Here is a 19544-nt window from a genome sequence, read left to right as displayed (position 1 = left end):
AGTGTCGAATTTGTTGAAGTTGCTAAATGCACCAATGAATCTTTGGATAGTAAAGTAGATCAGGAAACATGCTATGTTCAAGTTGACAGGTCTTCAGTTAAAGTGTATTTTACTACCAACTCCTGAATTATTCCATCATAACTTGGGACTTTTTCAGCATGTTTTGTTTTTACTAGTAGAAACAAATCTAAAGACTATAGAATCTTGGTCGTTGAATTCCATGTGACTGAAGATAACAGTTGCCCACAAATAGCTTCTAATGCATGGTTCAAAGTGACCTAACACGAGTCACGCAACAAACTGAAATATGTAGATGTTGAAAGATATTTGAGATTTAAAGTTTGCACACCTGTCACTGATATCGCATAAGGAAGCCCCTCTCAATCTTCAGAAAACATATCTGCAATGTTTTGCAATAACATCGACCATTTATCCACCACTATTCTAGTGTTTTGCAATTTGGATGATTGGTTATTTGGAAGTCTTACATTGATTTAGGTGATCCTCCCCCACCCACCCCCCTCCTCCATCCAGCTCTCTACTCACCTGTTCAAGTTTTACAGATAATTTGGAGGAGTGGTTGGTTATGATAGGACATTCCTTGTACGAAACCTAAAAACTTTGTTGAAGTTAGCCATAGGTCAACAAGTCAACCAGATTAAATCAAACATCTAATACTTAACATGTCAATCTTAAATGTCTTTGAAGGTCAACCATACATGTCTTAAGAAACATCATACTCTTAATCCAATCTCATGAATCATGACAAACAGACTCACATAGATAATCTAATCCCAGACTACAAGATATAGTTCATTCACTTTCTCTTAATTTTTTTTTTTGGCTCATTTAATGCTCTTTGCTACATGTTTTATATAATCTTTTCTCATATTATTGTGTTTCTGTCTTAGCGGACGGCGGCCTCTGGTGAACTCACCTGAGCTTCATTTTAGGTCCTCCCAGGTTTTAAATCTCTTTATTATACAGTAACATTCATCCCATTAAATTTGTTTATATAATGAATTAGCAATTTTGACTGAAATAAATGTGATTAAAGCTTATTCCCACTACGAGATGATTCTTTGGAACTTTGCTATTCTCTGGGAAGTCCAAATGGCTCCTAAGATATGATGAGTGCGTTCTGAAAGATCTACCAAACTCCCGACTCATATGTCATACTTGAAAACATTTATGTGGTTGCAGAAAAGTGTCGCGTACAACACCAAAACATATTTTACATAGCAGGTTACAATGGAACAACAAAAGGTGAAAACAACCTGTTGTTGCCTAAATTTTCAACAATTTCAACAACGCCATTATTTCATTGTGACTGCATTAACCTCTCGGCGAGAAAGTACTCTGCACCAACAACAACAAGAGAAGATACAACAGAGGATATTGAAGACAGCAACTGATGACAACACAATGAATTTTTAAACAAATTTAACAGAATTCACCAACAGTTTTAATTCAAATGATGCGTTCAGTTCGGACGAAAACAACCTGTTTGTAAACAACAACATGATTTTTGAACAACAGAAAAGAAAACGAAGACAAAGTTGCAAATTTGCTGGACCTTGTTGGCATTCCAAAGTTAAACATATTCTACACATATCTCAGGAGAAAATCACATTTGATGAGCCTTTGTGGCATTTCTGTCAACTGTAACAAACTAACAAAATGTTCTGAAGTATTGCCCACGGTGTAGCAGGAATCGTTACTTTGCAAATGCAAGTAGTAGATCTCTGGGGACTGTTTCTCGCCGTAGTTTCTTCATTGATTTATATGAAAGGTAGAACCAAAGCTTAGCTAATATGCAAAACTTCACTCAAAACTTCTGGCCTTACTAATCTTCTAACTATTGCATCCTGATAGTCGGTTTTCATGCACATTCCTTTGAGAAATCTATCAGATCCATAATCACAGTAGATGCATTTACAATGTTTGATTTTTTTCGCTACAACATGCATTTAAGCAACTAGCAAATACCTTGGAAGGAAAGAGAATATTTTCTGGACTTTGAAGATCAAATTGTAGTGATTATACAGCAACTTAACTGTTGAATCACAAAGCCACCAGTTAATCAATTAGTCTTTCAATCAACACCAGTCTACATCAGCCATCTCAGGAGAGTCCATATATTTGAAAACTTTCTCATCAAGACTTTCTGTCAAGTACTTTAAAACCAAATATGACAAACATGATGACGTTTTCGTTTTCCAGTTACACCACTGATAACATCTGCTGTATGTGCAAGATGACGCAAATCTATTCAAACCTAACAGTCTTCCAAAATATCACAACAAAGCCGGCCATATATTAGATATTCCCTCTGATTGTCCAATTGAGTAGTTTGATATTCTTCAACTATCGTTAATGTAGAATAATCCCTAAAATCATCAACCTGGAACTGGTTTTACTTCACTCAAAAACGAATTGCAGACATATCAATTTAGTCTCTTTGGTCATCGTTCAAGCCCTTCAATTCTTTTGAGTATAAACTCAACTTAAGTTATCGAGTGTAACTAAACGATAGTCACCTTTATACACATATCGTACAGTTCTCATTTGCCTTGAACAAACTGAAATTTTCAAGATTCCACAGCAAATTCAATCTAGACAGAAAAACTGTCTTGATACCTTTTCCTTAAGTTATAATAGAGTGAGCAATTCATATCTCAAACCAGATATCACCATCAAATGAGAATTTTAACCATCAAAGCCCAGACCTAGAAAAATTCCCAGTTTGCTGATGACATTGGCAATAGAGACCCCAGATTACCAGATGGCTGTGAAGGACCACTCAATCTCACTGACTTTGACCATGTGAAATGTCAAACATACCAGTTCTGTTACAGATGGTATCAGAGTCTCTACTACTACTACATTCTTCATGACTGTCCATGAGAATATATCCATGCCCTCTGTTTCCTTACATCTGTAACGGTTCCATCATTACCTCTGAATGCATCATTCAGTTGATGCTGCCTCTTGTTCCATGGCTTCTACCTTCTCTGTGTCTTCTACCTTCTCTGTGTCTGCACCTTTCTCCTTCCCCTGTTTTTGCTCTAAATATGCTTCATAAGCCCCAGGGACTTGCTTAAATAGTTGTATCGTTCCTTTGATCTGTTTAGGTGTTCTCTGGTAGTAATTTCTGGGATCTTTAGCCATAGCCTGGTAATTGGAAGTAAAATTGTGAAAAATTAGATCCAAATTACTGAATTTGTACCACTTTGAAATGCTTCTAAAACACAAATTTCTTCTGAGCATTTCTACTACTCCATTCCATGCCTTATTATACAGGTTATTCATGTCACAGCATTTTGTAAGAAATTTGGAGAATAATATTTGTTGGGATAAATTCTCTGATGAGGTAGGATACTCACAGCATAATCTTCGCCGTATTTGTCAATCATTTTCGTACAAAACTTCTGAAGTTGGTTTGAGAGTGTGTAGACCCTCTCCTTTGTTAAGGAGGCCTCTTCAGCTAATTCTACAAGAGAATACCAAAGAAAAAAAAAGTTACAGCTTCAGTTTTGCATTTCAATACCGAAACTACACAACCAAAGTGAATTTCACAAAACATTTAAAAAAAAAAGGTTCAAGAACCCTTTTCGTATCACTCAAATAACCGATGCATTCTTCAATACCAAGATTGCAAAGCATTTCTTCTCACCCACAATGGGACTCTCAGTTAATAATATTACCTGATTACATTAAGCAATGTCTGCCCCATTTAATACTGTGCAAGTGCAAGCTCGGCTTGAAAGTATACATGTATGCTGAGGCTCCCTATTTTCCATTGCAAGGTACAGTATTGCAGTCATACAAAACACCTGTTGCACAAGTCACAAATTATGCAAAAAACTATGAACAGTGGCATCCAGAGCCATGTAAAGCCTGGGGACAAATTACAGTATTCATTTTCCCTTAAGTATAAAATGAGAATAATTTTGTTTGATTTTCCATAGGCCCCCTATTTGACCCTCGGCCATGGGGCTGTAGCACCCTGAATTGCTACAGTACTGTAGGAGATTTTAATAAGCAACTCTGTGTATGTTCTGTGCCCTGCCAACTCAGTTGTCCAGCTGTTATTCAATATAAACATTTCCATGCTGTGAGGGGGGGGGGGTGCATACCAACCTGAGGCCACAGAGGCATATGGTGTTACTAGGTATCACACCCCAGTTTCAAATTCTAAATTCTATACTTTGCCACAATAGAACCATGAAACTTGATACTGCAGACCAAAAGTATTACAAAGGTCTTCTCTATCCTTTCAGACAGAATATTCATTAACTAATTATGGGCCAGAAATTTCTGGGAATCATGTTTTCACAGTTTGCACTTTTTGAGGATTCCTAAATTTTTATCATAAATTACTTCAAATGCTTAGTTTTTGTGAAAAAGATAAAAACTGACATACATCTTTCCATTTTTGTATTTCTATGAACCATTTTTGGCACAGCATATTTTGTTTTGCTGTAGATACCTGATCAAACTATTCCTTGATATGTCGAGTACTTGTGTCACTTACGATCTGCTACATAAGACTTGGTCGCTGCTGGCTTCTTGTGCTTTGGCTGCAACTTTTCTTCATATTCGTCTGGCCGTATAAAATGCTAGGGTGAAAAATCAAACACACTGATGTCAAAAAATATCTGTGTCTTTGACAGGTATGTCACCATTGTTAGAGAAAGCCCAGCTTTTCACAAGTGAAGTTATTCACTTCTATTATCATAGATACACCTTTTTTTCTCCTTTAGTGGTACACGGAGGGTGGGGGGTGCAGGGAGAAAATTACCTCGGCTGACCAAGTTACAGTGCAACTGATTCAAAAGCTAAAGCAAATTCAGTAATCATCAGGATTCAAAATGATGCAATTGTCCAACATTTTAAAGTCTACTGTACAGTACTGGCCCACAACTGCATTTGGCTATCACCATCTCCATCCCCCTTTTCCTGGCTGTCCCATTACTCCTGTTAGTGTCAGAGATTATAAAGGAAGTAAACTAAGTTGAGAAACATTACAATACCAGATTAATACTATGCAGTGTCAAGATATGCAACAAGAAATATCCACAAAATGAAGAAACCTCCCATTCAAAATATCGGGGAACCAGATCAAACCTAGCTCCACGGTCAAGAACCTTGATCAATGAAAACTTCATTTCACTATGGTTTGCATAACTTTGTGTGTCTGACTCATGTAATATTCTCACAAAAGTGGATGTTCCCAACTACTAGCCTAAGAAGCCTGCAGTACAGTATAAATAGATTAATTAATTTGGTTGCTTCTGCAGTAGTGATACTAGGGAGTTATTCTCCCATTAATTAAATCTAGGCAAACTTTAATATGCCTAACTTCATCTTTCTTTTCTGATATATGATTTTGATGGACCTTAATAGCAGATAAAGTTTCTAGTTTACTTATCTTTCCTATAAAGGTATTTTATCACTGTAGTAACACCAAATTTGAGCAAATTTACCACAAAATGCAATTTTTAATGTTTAAGATGATACTAAGTGTACATTAGTAGTAATTATACATGATAATAATCATAACATGGTGTCTACTGCATTTCGCAGCATATTCTATTCCAATCCTAATTTTTGGGGTAAACCTCGTAATCCAAAACAGCGATTACTCAGTTCCAGAATATGAAAATATGATGTAAAAACGACTGGCTCGTGTTGATTGGAAGCTAATAGACAGTGTACATATATGGAATTTATGCAAATAGCCAGCTGTTTTGGGGTTATAGTGACATGTTATAAAATATGATTATTCACAAGTTTTCATTTTTGGGCACAGCATAGAAAACCTGGCTGACAATTGTCTACAATTAGGGATCCACACAACAGCAGTTTAATGTACTGCTTTAATACTGCACATTTACTGTGTTGCAGTATTAAGTAAAATGAAACTTAACTTTACCTGTGTTTTCCTTATTTTCAGAGTTCTATTAGCGTTGTGCGACAGACCCATTTCTGCAAAATTTGTGGCAATGCTTTTCTTCTCTGACCATGCTTGTTTCAGTTGGGTGCTGCAAGAAACAGAAAAGAAAATCAAGTGTGAAGACATTGTAAAAGATAAAATCACTTCCAGGTCTCCCAGGAAGTCATGTCATCAGTGAACATCAGTGAAAATTCCACTATGTCCCTTATGGAAGGCTGGCTAACCTAACCATCCCTGCTGGTCCAACAAGACTATAATGAGCACCGATGATGAGTCGTGCTTCAACGCACACAGCTCTAACGTTTCTAAGTCCTTTTACAAGTCCTGTTAAGTCTAAGTCCTGTTACATTCACCGCAAGTTGCCTCTACGAGATAAGCTTCCTACAGTACAATAGTGCATCACACAAAATAGCTGGCAACAACATACATCACAGACATGAACTTCACATACAAAAAGCAAGTACACACTGTGCAGTACAGTAAAGAATACATGTACATTATTGCAGATACCTTGCAATCAGTTAGAGGCTTAACAAAGACCGTGGCAAGATGCAATTTGCTGGAACTATAATTCTGATATTTCAAAAATTTAACCGCACCTGTAATTTCAAATGAACATCATGAACATTCGAGCCTACCCTCAATTTTACTCAAAAATGTGTCATAGATGCCATTGTTAAATACTCTACCAATGGCACATGCATATGCCTTGCTATGTTTCTAGATTAGAGTATAGATATATATATATAATTGAAATCGTAATGAGTTGGAAAATCAAGAACAGTGAAAAACTTCCAGCCTCCACCGGGATTCGAACCCAGGCCTCCTGCATTATATGCGGAAACCCTTCACCACAAGGCTGTGGATGCTGATTGTATGTTAAGATTGTATGTTAAGAGGTTTGAAACCGGTAAGGTAGGTCGTAATTCCACTGTAGGCATTTGTCACCTGTATATCACTCTTTAATTTCTTTACAACACCTTCCCTGAATTCTTTAAAGCTTGTGCAAAGTTTTCACTTACCATTCTATTTTGGGAACCTTTTTGGCCTTTTTCCACAATTTTTTACGATCCACACTGTATCTGTAGCTGTTTCGTTTTGAACTTCGGTTTTTTCTGCTGCCCATTTTGTAAGTGGATACTGATTACTGCAATGACAGATCATAAATAAATTTATTAAAAACAAGACATTAATAATGGCATCGTCTGAAACATTTTTGAAGCACACAGTAAAAGGAAACATGTGTATTGTTTGTTAGGTTGGGGGGGGGGAGGAGGGGGTGCAACATGGGGTAGTAGAGGGAGAAGAGGATTAATGGCCCTAGTGGGGTGTATGCTAGACTAAGGAAGCTTCATCCTTATTCACAGAGAGGTTTGACTATTAACTGGTGTACAATCCACGGTTATCACACATACAGGGATACAAAGGATATCTATCACTGCATGGTCTTTTTAACCCTTGGAGTTCTAGCTATGACTTTGCTTCAAAGCTTAAATGACATGGAGAATATAAACACTGTACACTTTATTTGCATCTTCTCAGTGTGCAAAGCTGGGCCAGACACTGGCCTCTCTTGTTAATAGTTACTAGGCCTAGGCTAAGTTAGGCCTAGGCCTCTAGTTGGCTAGACAATGTGGTAAACATTGGGAATGGGTGTGATTTATGTTACGCTTTGCTAAATTGCTAGCCTATGAATTATGATGTGTTATGTAAACACTGCCTGTGACAGAATGCAAAACACAGTAAAAGTAAAACTAGCAATAGGTCTAGCGTAAAACTATGATGTAGTATGTACATTCAAGACTGTGTAGGCTATCTGTTTTCCAATCTTGTCTTAACTAGCCTAAGTACAATTCAGTCCCATTTGAAGATGGTGTACCTATCCTTAGTTAGTTACATGCAAATCAAAGTTTCAACAATATATTGCTGTGTAAAATCAATTCCTAAAAGTACCTTTAGGATGTAGGATCGATGTAGGATCGAAACCTATGGCGGAAAGTTATGGCTGTATGTACCAATGGCGGAATGGCACTTGAACACTATTACTTAGTATTACTACTGTATACTAGCCTAGCCTACTTGTACTACTACTAGTTGTACTAAGTACAGTTAATAATACTAGTTACTACATTATAGCCTAGGCTAGTCCTTACTTTTTTGCTACCTTAATAATGTGTGGATTGGAATTATTTGCAGTTACCTTACCTACTACAAATCTTGACAGTTTGAATATCTGATATTATACGTTGATCGTGAAGATGAAGATAACCTAGGTCTACGGGTGAATTTCCTTCGCTGTTGTCTGACCTGTACAGTCTATTATTACATGCATGCACGACAGTTTGCAGGCTACGTTATACGTGTTTCATATGTACTGTGCATATTTGTACGGGAAACTGTGTTGTTTCGCAATGTGGTGTGTGCCATGTGGTATTTCGAAGCGAAGCTGTCCAGATTTCAGCAGAGGATTTGTGCACACGTATATACTCGGTTTCTGTAAGGTGCCACACTCCCTTTATAGTACACATATCAATCCGTACAAATGTTGTAGGGTATGTATTTACAGGCACTAAAGAGAGGCAAACAAAATCCTTGATGATACCGAGTTCTGTGAAGTTTATGTCACCATGAAAACTTGTGAAAATGAGACGTAAGACAAGAACTTATGATTATCAAGAACATGGATCATCCGAAACTGACAAGGAAACGCTGGTTTAATCGCATTGTTCAGTGACACAAATACATTGATTTACAGTTGTATATTTGAGTTCTGGTAAATGATACGAAGATGTTCGTTGGATTTATTATATTGAATGAAACGCTCTGTTATAAATGACTTATAACTGCATCTTTCCTTCGAAATATAAAACCTTGTAGAAGTAACGAAAACGTATAATCCGTGAGCAGAAAGCAATGTGACTGCTAAATTTGTTTATCAATTTCGCATTACAATGCTGAAACTGATTAGCGCTTGTTTACCACGTTGTTTTTACGTGGTTTACTCTTCAGCTCACAAGACGGCAACGGTGGTCAAACCCAGTGATGGAATATGTCTGCTCTGTCTATAAGAGGATGTGATGTTCTATGGTTCCATCATCCATATATGTGAAGAAGTTGAGAATATGTGGGATACGCCTATCGTTCTAGAAGGGCGGGGGTGGGGCTGGGCTGTAAAACTGAAGAGAACCAAGTCAACCCAAGTACCGTACTTTGTCATGCAGCCAAATCAAAATATACAAACATCAAAATGAAGAACTGACTGCCGATAATGGGTAAAATGACCGATATATAAGGATTGGCATAAGAACTGGGGCATGCTCCCTCCTCCAGGCTATACAATACATAAACAATATACGTATATACAATACACGTATGTACACGGTACGCACACGAGAACTGTACCCAGTTTGCAAATATTTCTTACAACTAATTGGTGGCGCTATGCCGATATACATTGCGATACTTTTGTATGGAAAAACCTGTAAAGAACTTAATAATTATTAAATTTTTAAAAATGGTGAAGGGTGGCTGAGATATGATTTTGGAAACAATCCAGAGTTTTACAACTTTTTCTTCGGTTTCTGGACGGGGTTTAGGCAATATTCCGATGATTATTCAAATGTAAAGTTCTCTATAGCACTGATATTTTCAGGGAAGTTTTTATTTTTTGGGGGGGGGGTGGGGCTTGTTCTAGAACATTTATGAAGGTGCTGTGTTGTTACTATGTGGAGCCTAGATTTTTATTGAAGAAACAAAAAGTCAAAATGTAGAATTTTCACACTTCTTGAACCAATACAAAGTTTGAACCAACATTTTTGGAAATAAACATCAATATTCCCCCCCCCCCACCCCCTAAAATAATATTTTTTGAATAGATCTGTATTACAGCTTTATTCTAACACTCAAACCATGTCTATAGGCTATAAGTATTGGGAAGATACACATTTTTCAAAGTGTTCGGTTTTTTGGGCACAATCCGCTCAGAAAATGGTTAAAGAATTGTAAAGCGCGCTTATTGGATATCTTCTTACGGAATGCGTTGATCAAAGTTGCATGCACCCATGCCCAAGTTGATTTCTCTACTGCTTTTTATACAGTTTACAGTTACAGTACTTACTCATTTTTAAATACCTCAACTGTCTTCAAAAGATATTTTCAAAGATGCATTATAGCTGTCAATGGATATTATTTCCATGAGCTCTTCTGTATACGATGTAATGCCACCACCATACTTTACTGTATAAATTAACTGAGAATTGTGGTGGTGAAACTTGTATCAAGGTAACATTACGATTATGAAATTAAATCTGCACTTTTCGTTGCACTGTAAGCTTGCATCACATGTATATATTCATGTTATACTGACATATGACTGGAAATATATGAGATTTATCCGGTTACAACAATCTGACATCCCTTACTCGCGAGTCATGAGGCCGTAACGGTTAATACAGTATATTATAATATCGTGTTCTCTAAATTTGCTTTTTGAAAATATAGCTAGTCTGGTCCATTTTCCAATGGCATGCATAAGTATACAGTTAACGTGATGTTTTTATGCCTGGACATAACTTTTCTGTCAGAGGCCGCAAGTTTACGACTGGACGTCGACAAATTCAACACAAATGGTTATTTTATGTAAATGGAAAGTAAATGGTATCACACACGTACCTTGAAGACGAAGAGGTGAATATGTCAAAGGTTATTGCGTTCCCTTCCGTAACGTATCCAACATTAGAGTGAACAGTGTTACTGAAAGTTGCGGAAAGATTTATTTGGGTACTCACAGCGAAAATCTCCTGTCGTATACACACCTCCGAGCAATATGACATAATATGAGAGGAAATTAACCTCGTTCGTAGACATGAACAAAATGTGGCAAAGAATGAAATGCAAGTCAAAACATCGAACGTGTTTCGACAAAGTATGTTACTAGAGCCCATCATACGTTTTAGTCACAACCTGTGTCAATTCTAGTATTGGTAAGTTGTTCTCTGTTCATCGGAATGTAAGCCCCATTGACTTGTAGAAATTATTACTATGGCAACCAGAACTCAGTGACATTCTGTGAATAACACGGTTTGATCACTGACCTGCACAACAATAGGTCGACTGCTTACCGAGAAAACATGAAAACATCGTCATTCGTTTGAATTAAACTACATTTTGTAAAAGAGGATATACAGGACTCCCAATAAACGTTTATTCCATAGATTCTGGATAGGCAGAGTTAACCCTGATAGTAAATGATATTTTAAATGTAAACTATATTTATTGAACGAAACTAATACTTGATTCTGTATGCTATTTTTGGGGGGGGGGGGGTGGGGGGTCAGTGTCTGGTGTGTCGGTGTGTGGGTGGGTATGGAGTTTATTCCCTATAGTGTATGTTATAAATTCACTAGCGTATCTAAGACGAATATAAATATAGTTTTACTAACGTAAGGTTCCCCGTGGTAGGTAATTGCGTTAGCTTGGCTAACAATGAATAACATTTTTCTTGGAGAAAAGTCGCCAAGATAGAACCTGGACAGGTAAACCAAACAACTGTATCCATCGAGAATTTATCCGTATTATCATAACGCTGTTACGTCAAGTGTGTACCACGATTCAATTGGAAAGTGAATACATATACCACGATATTACTATATGATCCGGTAAGAGATTTGTGAGCGAGGTATTTTGCTTAGCATGAAAAGAGAAAATTTACATTTCTTGAAAAATGACGGCGTTAGTTTAACACTCAACATTTCTTTTTATAGAAAATACTGTCATGTTTCCTCAAAGCATCCATATGTTCAACGTAAGGCGAATCGTTCCTCGTCAGGCCACGTATTCAGACGGTGGAAACACATATAGTAATATGCCGGTCGCGAAGAATGGTTAGACCTTCTGGCCATAAGCAAGGATTCACAAACGCCACATTGGACATAAAGTGCATAACACTATCCTGTCTAGGGATCTGATGTGGCTCACTTTGAGATTAAATAATCGAACGTTTTCAGATAAAATGTCGGATTGCAATGTCAAGGAATAAGTCGAAATCATCGTATCAGTGGTATACATATTGCCCTCGCGAAGACCTATTCTGCCAGTGTGTTTTTATGTGTAGCAAATCCAGTGGCGTCTCCCAAGGTATGGCCTGGGGGGGGGGGGGAGCACGTGCCCTCCCAAAACAATCGTGCCACCAGGTGCCCCCAGATGCGATTTGGAGTGTTGAAATAATACTCAAACAAACACTTTTTTTACAAAGGACGAAACGTATTGTGTTCATCAGTAAAACTTCTTTCCACCGACCATCACAATAACCAGTTGTTTTCTCACTAACAAGGTCACAGATGCCCCGGCGTGAACCGCTAGTGACCACTAGTTACTACTACCTTACATGACATTCAATTTCAACACTCTTATTTAAAAACATTATCAAAGCAAATGGGTTAATTTCCATTGTTTGTATAACATTTCTACCCGCCTCAATTAAAAACATTAATATCGGACAGAGTATAAGCCCGAAAATACTCGAACATAAAGTTACTCCACGTTGCAAATATAACACCAGATTGCATCAAGGACCCCCAGGGGACACCCCCCCACTTAGACCCTCCCCCAGGACGGCATTCACAAATACACATTGTGCCCCCCCCCCTAGTTAAGAGCTGTGCCCTCCCTGTGCCCCCAAGAATTGAAATGTCTGGCGCCGCCACTGAGCAAATCACGGATATTTCCGTTAGTCACAAAATAACGACAGTTGCCAGGAACAAAAGTCATGACAAAGCTATAAATTTGTCAAGCGACGAGTTACTAAGTTAATCACCCATTCGGCAAGCCCTACCAAACAAGGGAAATAAATTACTTTCATATCTCAAAAAATTATTTCGTATTCAAATCTCGATCATCTTTTGTCAGCGCACCTTGTACCCCGGTGTTCTTTAAATTATGAGACACCGAGATAAACTGCAATCTATAAGATGGAATTGATGTCGAGAAATAGTAAACGAAAACTTCAGGTCACGTGATTTTCCTAAACACTGCTATATTGTTATGCTATGATGCCGGGCTCTAGACATACACCTTTACGCTTAAGACAGAGGACGTTGGCTATAAATTATACGTCCAATCATAACTTTAATTTGTGTTACGTTTTACAAACACTGTGGTAAGCGTTTTTAAAGTCATGTGCATATCTAGTTTAAAGGTAACAGAGCAGTTCTAAAGGTAACGTGACTAGGTCTAAGTTGAGACATTTCGGTCGGATAACCGAGAACATATGCAGAAAGCGTATGATAAAGTCATGTCATGAAGGTACTTGATTCTACCGAGCGCCATCTATTATCGGAGAAAGAAATTAGATCCAGCTACGTCCAAACAAAATTCTTATATAAGAGTTGAACAGGTTATATGATTTATCCATCACATTGAAAACAGGCGCATTTTGTGTGGCTAATAGTAGTACGAGACAACACTAAGTTTTTGACATATCAAAGGAATGAGTTCTTGCAAACTGTCCCAGACTATTCATATTTATAATAGATTATATTTATAATGCAATACATTCCGAGTTGGAAGTTTAAATATTAACGAGAAGCGGTATTTAAGAGCCCCAGGGTTTTCAATTGAAGGGAATTTTGATGTGCTAAATTAGAAGTTAAATATAGAAATATTTTATTAAGTCTTATTAATCAACCATATTTTTTGTGATTTTCTATATATTTCAAGTTGCTTACGGCTTACTGATAATTACAAATCATCGGAAGACAGCTGTGTCTGTCGAAGTGGCACATAACCAACTCGACATCATATGACGGATAATCAAGATTTTACCCCCAGAGCCGGATCGAGAGTGTTTAATTTATTCCATGAAATGTTTATTAATGTTACTTTGAAGCTACCCTCTTCATTATATAAGAACAATAGTTCGCTAATTTCTTTCCCTCATATTTTTCATTAAATTGTGATGAATAATTGAATTGGCACAACTATATATACTGAACGAGCAATGGTGCAATATATGCAAGGAACGTTTTGAGGATGAAGACTTATTTCATTTTTGCTTTGAAAGGATTCTACTTTCGATAATAACGGCTACGTCGCCCTCTCGTATAGAATATGAGATGGAAACAAAGGCGTAGATACTTCGGTTCTGAACGTAACGCGCGCTAAATACGTTTGACTTAGGCCTATTCGTACCTTAAAAACTTAACCAATAGGCCACGATGGCCTAAAGAGTACTTTCTGAGTTCTCGGCGGACTCGTTTGGTACTCGGCTTATTATCAATTAAATTAACCCTCTTTAGCGGCGGAATTCAAGACCACGTAATAATGGGTTTGTATTGAACCTAACCTGTATTGGTCATTAAGAGCGTATATGGTATAGTGTACAACCCTTACCAGTGAAGTAAAACTAGTGCTGAGTATAGGTATAGAAGGAAGGGTATGGTTGGACTGCCCAATCTGTAAGCGAGTTCCTGATGTTTCTTATATCCAGGCACAAAGTCTAAAGCCTAACAAGCCGAGAGGAGGAGAGGGCGGGAGGGGGCGTGGCGGGGGGGGGGGTATATACGAATCGGCAGTCCGTGCATGGACTCCGGGCCACTTACTTGGAGCAAGGTTGAATACGGGGTAAAGTAAAATGTCACTCACGTAAGCAAACATGAAGACTTGAGAAAGGGGCCCCTTGTCATCGGGCAATGGACCCTGCTTGTATGTAATGTGAATATTACTTAACATTATCTTAAACTTTGATTAGAAATAGAAAACATAACACCCCGGGTTTTCTTCATGTAGGTAAGCCAGAAACGATCTATTTTAAACGATAAATATAAAGAGAAAATTGCTGTTTTGGCTGATTTAGACACGTCTGCAGTGGAGGTCTATAAGTGACATGAATGCGAAGCTTTGAACGACCCTTTTCTCCCAAAGGGCAGTTTGAGACAACATGTACTACCCATCGTCCAGTTTTCAACACGAACATTAACCATCTCATGTGAATCTTCTTCTGTTTGAACATTTTAACAAGTGTATATGTGTTACAAAACTGCAGTGTAGATCAGTTGCGCGATATCTTGAGCCCAATCTTGTATGACGTCACTGATGATAAGTCTTAAGATAACACTTCAGTAACACATTACTTGAGAATATTTTATAACGGTATGACAATTAACGTTTTTATAAGATGAAACTATAGACTGACCAGAGTACCGTACACAATTAGTTTCAATGCATTTACCATCATTCTACCTTCGCAGGCATTTACTGAACCCTATAGATGTACACGATAATTTATTGTAAGCCTTTAAAACATAAATATAAGTGTAAGCGAGGCCGAACGGTAAATGTAGAGTTCGGAAGGATAAAAAAATATACTATGTACAACACTATGAACCGTGCGTAACATATATTTAATCAAAAGTACCATGTAACTAACTATCTTACTATGTAACTAAGTAACAAAACTGCTTGGTTAGAAGAAGAGGACCTCCTCTAACTCCAAGAATTTGAGAATTGCACTTTGGTTACGAGATGTGTCCTCCTGTCTGTAAACTTAACTCAACCTATAATCCTCCCCTAAATCCCCGCAACATACACACATACACGCATATGTACTCCACATAGACCGATGATATCAAGGAATATATATATATATAAACAACAGACGAATCCTATTTTTTATTTAAATGTGCACAGTAAGTCATGTCTTTGAAACAAAACTACATTCATTCTTAATTTAGCTGTTTTAAAGACATTGATTAGTGATTGAAGACACGCTGTTTTTTTTTTCAACTGCTGACGTAGACAAACGAGAGTAAATGAATTCATCCATATATATATACGCGTCATCACTGATGAACTTCAATGCTGTGACATTTTGTCTCTCATTTTCGCACACAATCTGATCATTTATTAAGTTCTTATGACCTCGTAGCATGTGCTATCGTACCTCATTATAAATCCCAGATTTTCTGTGAGACCCGCTGATGCAGTGTCCTATGATGTCGTTGTCTTATAAAGAACGATAACGAATCGGATTATTGGGAGTTTGGAAAGTCATTTAATGACTTCCATTACCTTGTTACAACTGTCATCCACTATTGGGATATCACCGGAGAGACGAGAGAGACATTCAACAAATCAGAAACGCAAAGTTAAGGAGAAACTAATCCGGTTTACGTTTCTTTAAGGTTTCCAATAGACTAAATTGTCTTCATCAATTTCTCAAGTTAAGTACACTGCCATTACAACGGCGACACATATCATGTTGAAATTAGTGACGAATGGCTGCCCGTTAACTTGTGAAGACGCCTCGAGAGGCCCACGCTTATGATTACTCAAGGTGTGTAATGTAGATATCATGAAGGCTTATTATAATAGTCAATCTGTCAAGATGTTGAAAAGGTAAAAAAATATTAGACGGAAATTTCTTGAAATGGACGAATGTTTTAAAGACTATCACGATAAGTACAGATAATATATGTATAATTATTGAATCAATTACGACGTCGTAAGTCACGTGAAGTGCTCATTTGTGTTCAAGTGTTTTCTTTGTGTTTTTAAAATGAAACAAATCACGTGATATAATATAACCTGGCGAGTAGTAGTCTCAAGTACAATACATCATATTGATTCAGCTTTTTATTATTTTTTTTTATTATTATCTCAAATTCCTCGTGAACAAAAACATAGCAACATTATCGGAAAGCTTAAACCAAAGAAGGTATAATAAGAGGCACATTGTGTTAGGTGATTTTATGTAAGTGTAGGTTAATGAACGTTAGTATTGACGTGCACTATATGAATCAAATGCAGTACGCATTGCTGTTTTATGTACCTATTTTTGTTTCTTCCTTTTCTTTAAGGCGTTAAATGGGCTAAATAATGACGGTATATATACAACATGCACATCGCTTTTCTAAGCAAAAGTTATTGTAGACGATCAACATCATATATATGCTGGTGCCTTTTTACACCTGACGAAGGACCAGGATGTCCGAAAATTTGTGTAGCGTGTAGTTGTATCTATTTTAAATACTATGTTGCATTTAAAGACATTACATGTTGTCCTTATCTTTTCTACTATCATTTCTATCCAACACATGGAACATTACATCATGTAAATATATATATATATATATATATATATATATATGGGCAGGGTCAAGGGGAATGTAACATTTGGGTTGAAATTGGAAATGTACAGAACATGGTCAAATGTGGTATGGCTAGATAGTTAAAGAGTTATATTTTACCACTGTGCTCACAGAACAAAAATATAATAATTCAATAAAAAGTTATAGACATATATAACACATGCCACTTTGCACTTGTGTTATGCCAAAAATTCTCAAATTCTGGGGATATTTTTAAAACCAAATATTTCCTAGTACAAAGATGACTTAGAAAGATAACTTACACAACCTAGTAGTCATGGTCAATATTATACATACCACAGGAATAATTCCCCTTCAATGTCTATAACTTGTCAATTAGCAGTAATTGCTAATTACCTGATTTGTCCCTCCGTTACTTGTCCCTCCGTTACCAAAAAAATACCCTTTTTTTTATTTCTCAGTCATTCAATGCTGGAAAAATTTCATAATTTGTATAAAACACCTTCTTAGATTCTTAGATTAGCTACTTTTTATGCTAAAGTAAAGAACAAGTGAACTAGTGTCCCTCCGTTACCAGTAACGGAGCGACAATTGTTTACTGCAAGGTTGTGCACAGATTCCTGCCAGTGGGAGTTTGCTTCCTCCTTGTTGTGTTCTAAGAATGGAATTCTTGACTAACTGTTTAAGTGAAGAGAACAACAGCTTGACTAGAATTAATAAATTCCTCAGAATGTGAAGTCATGGAAGTCAAGAAAAGCTAATTTTGATTTAGAGAAAAACCACACCACAAACACCAGCTGGAAGGTATGGAATGGACGTTTACATTCATACACTACTGATGCCAACCAGTTCAAAACTGTGAGCAATATGTCAACTGTGAGAATCAAGGACATTTTCTTCCATTTGCAAGAGCTTCCAAAGCCACTTTCCTTCAGCAGGAACAAAATCAAAGTTTGTTGATCAGGATTACAAGAAAATACTAGAATAGTTGCAGACATGTTCAAAGCATAGTTTTGATTGGAATATTGTTTTTTATTTTTATGATATTGTTGTTTTGTTTTGAGTTTATAAATAATCGCAGGAAGTTAATTCAACTATAGTTTCTAATCCACAAATATTACATTCAGGCATACTGAACCTTTCTGCAGTACAGTACAGTAGCTACTGTAACTGTATCATGTTATGTCTCAAATTTTGTTTGTATTATTATTGTTGATAATTGTTAAATTGTTATAGTACCACTGCATTATTACAGTATGGTTTTATCATTAAAGTTAGAAGTTACCTCAGCATTTCACTCTTAAGCCCAGTATCAATTACTGCAGCAATTGGTTTCTGCAAAGTACTAGTTGTGACTGGCCTACTACTATCATGAAATGTCTGCACAACAGTATACAATACCTGTGAACTGTTTACTGTAAATATGACTTGTTTCTAACTGCACTGGCCACCACCCACCCCCCCCCCCCCCCAACAGTTGCTAATAATGCAGTTAGAGAGTGCTAAAGGATGAAGAGTGTTCTGTTTGAACTTGTTCTTTTAATCAATTTCTTACCATTTTTTTCTTTTTCTTACATTTTTATTAACCAATGAAATTGCTAATGTTTTGGTGAACATAGCTGTTGGTTTAATGTTCTTATCCTTTTTTCCCTAAGTAATATAACTATTAGTCCAATAGCAATAAAAAATATTGAATCTGAAGCAGCAAAAACAGGCAAAAGGCTACACTAAACAACACTGAACATTTTGTGTCCCTCCGTTATATATATTTATATATATATATATATATACTTTTATATATATATATATATATATATATATATATATATATATATATATATATATATATAGTGTCAAACTGCGCTTGGGAGTGTGTCAAACTGCGCTTACAAATAAAAAAGATATAATAAATATGATAATATCCAGACGAGATTTCAGGTCCTCTTCGGCAGTATACATTAACAATACATTAATAAATCAATCAAAGATAAGTAATAGTAAAACACATGTGAAGGGATCAAATATAGAATAAACATCCCACGAAAGATCTTTTCTGTCTAGGAGTACAAAATCGAGACCAGTTTTAAATTTAAAAAAAAAGAACCAAATGATATGATACAGACGTAATACATAGGACGATATGAATGTAATTTTGACCTATATTTTAATCGGCTTGGCCTGGATTCCAATCAAATCACAAGCTGTTTCTTGGGCTAGGATGTCAAGTAAAATTAGATCTAATACTTGTTGTTTATCTTTAAAGTTTACTTTACCAATTTCTTCAATTTAGTCTCCGATATTGCTCCGCGATTTACGCAATTACTCAAAACATAACACCAGATTGAGGTCAATTAAGTTAGATAAAATGAAAAGGGTCTCAGAGTTTGCATTGTCAATACCAGCTGCGCGTCTCCGCAGGAAAGGTTAATTAAATGTGTATTGTATATCCTGCATGCAAGTTTGAAAGAAAGTGAAATGTT

At 36.6% G+C, this 19544-nt stretch overlaps 1 protein-coding gene across 3 annotated transcripts; it reads right to left on the bottom strand.

Annotated features, from left to right (window-relative positions):
• Positions 1-1559: 1559 nt before the first annotated feature.
• On the bottom strand, positions 1560-10812 carry LOC139967595 (nucleolar protein 16-like). 3 transcript variants are annotated; one of them, XM_071971561.1, is made up of 6 exons: positions 10631-10812; positions 6982-7106; positions 5939-6047; positions 4538-4622; positions 3387-3493; positions 1560-3174 (listed from the first exon to the last, which is right to left on the bottom strand). In XM_071971561.1, exons 2-6 carry the CDS (start codon positions 7083-7085, stop codon positions 2971-2973), a joined length of 609 nt encoding a protein of 202 aa, XP_071827662.1. In that variant the 5' UTR covers positions 7086-7106; positions 10631-10812; the 3' UTR covers positions 1560-2970. The 3 variants fall into 3 exon arrangements, with proteins under 3 accessions (XP_071827662.1, XP_071827661.1, XP_071827660.1); XM_071971560.1 differs by lacking the exon at positions 10631-10812 and adding an exon at positions 8160-8382; XM_071971559.1 differs by lacking the exon at positions 10631-10812 and adding an exon at positions 8165-8378.
• Between the last annotated feature and the right edge of the window lie 8732 nt (positions 10813-19544).

Source organism: Apostichopus japonicus, chromosome 5, assembly GCF_037975245.1.
Source record: "Apostichopus japonicus isolate 1M-3 chromosome 5, ASM3797524v1, whole genome shotgun sequence".
NCBI lineage: Eukaryota > Metazoa > Echinodermata > Holothuroidea > Aspidochirotida > Stichopodidae > Apostichopus > Apostichopus japonicus.
This window is presented reverse-complemented; position numbering and strand designations above follow the sequence as displayed.

What these genes read in the sequence shown, in the direction of transcription:
- LOC139967595 (XM_071971561.1), bottom strand. Translation starts at nt 7,085, where the DNA reads ATGGGCAGCAGAAAAAACCGAAGTTCAAAACGAAACAGCTACAGATAC. An exon ending in TGAAAATAAGGAAAACACAG is followed by an intron (nt 4,623 to 5,938) that starts GTAAAGTTAAGT and finishes TTTTCACCCTAG; the next exon opens with CATTTTATACGGCCAGACGA. An exon ending in CAAGTCTTATGTAGCAGATC is followed by an intron (nt 3,494 to 4,537) that starts GTAAGTGACACA and finishes ATTCTCTTGTAG; the next exon opens with AATTAGCTGAAGAGGCCTCC.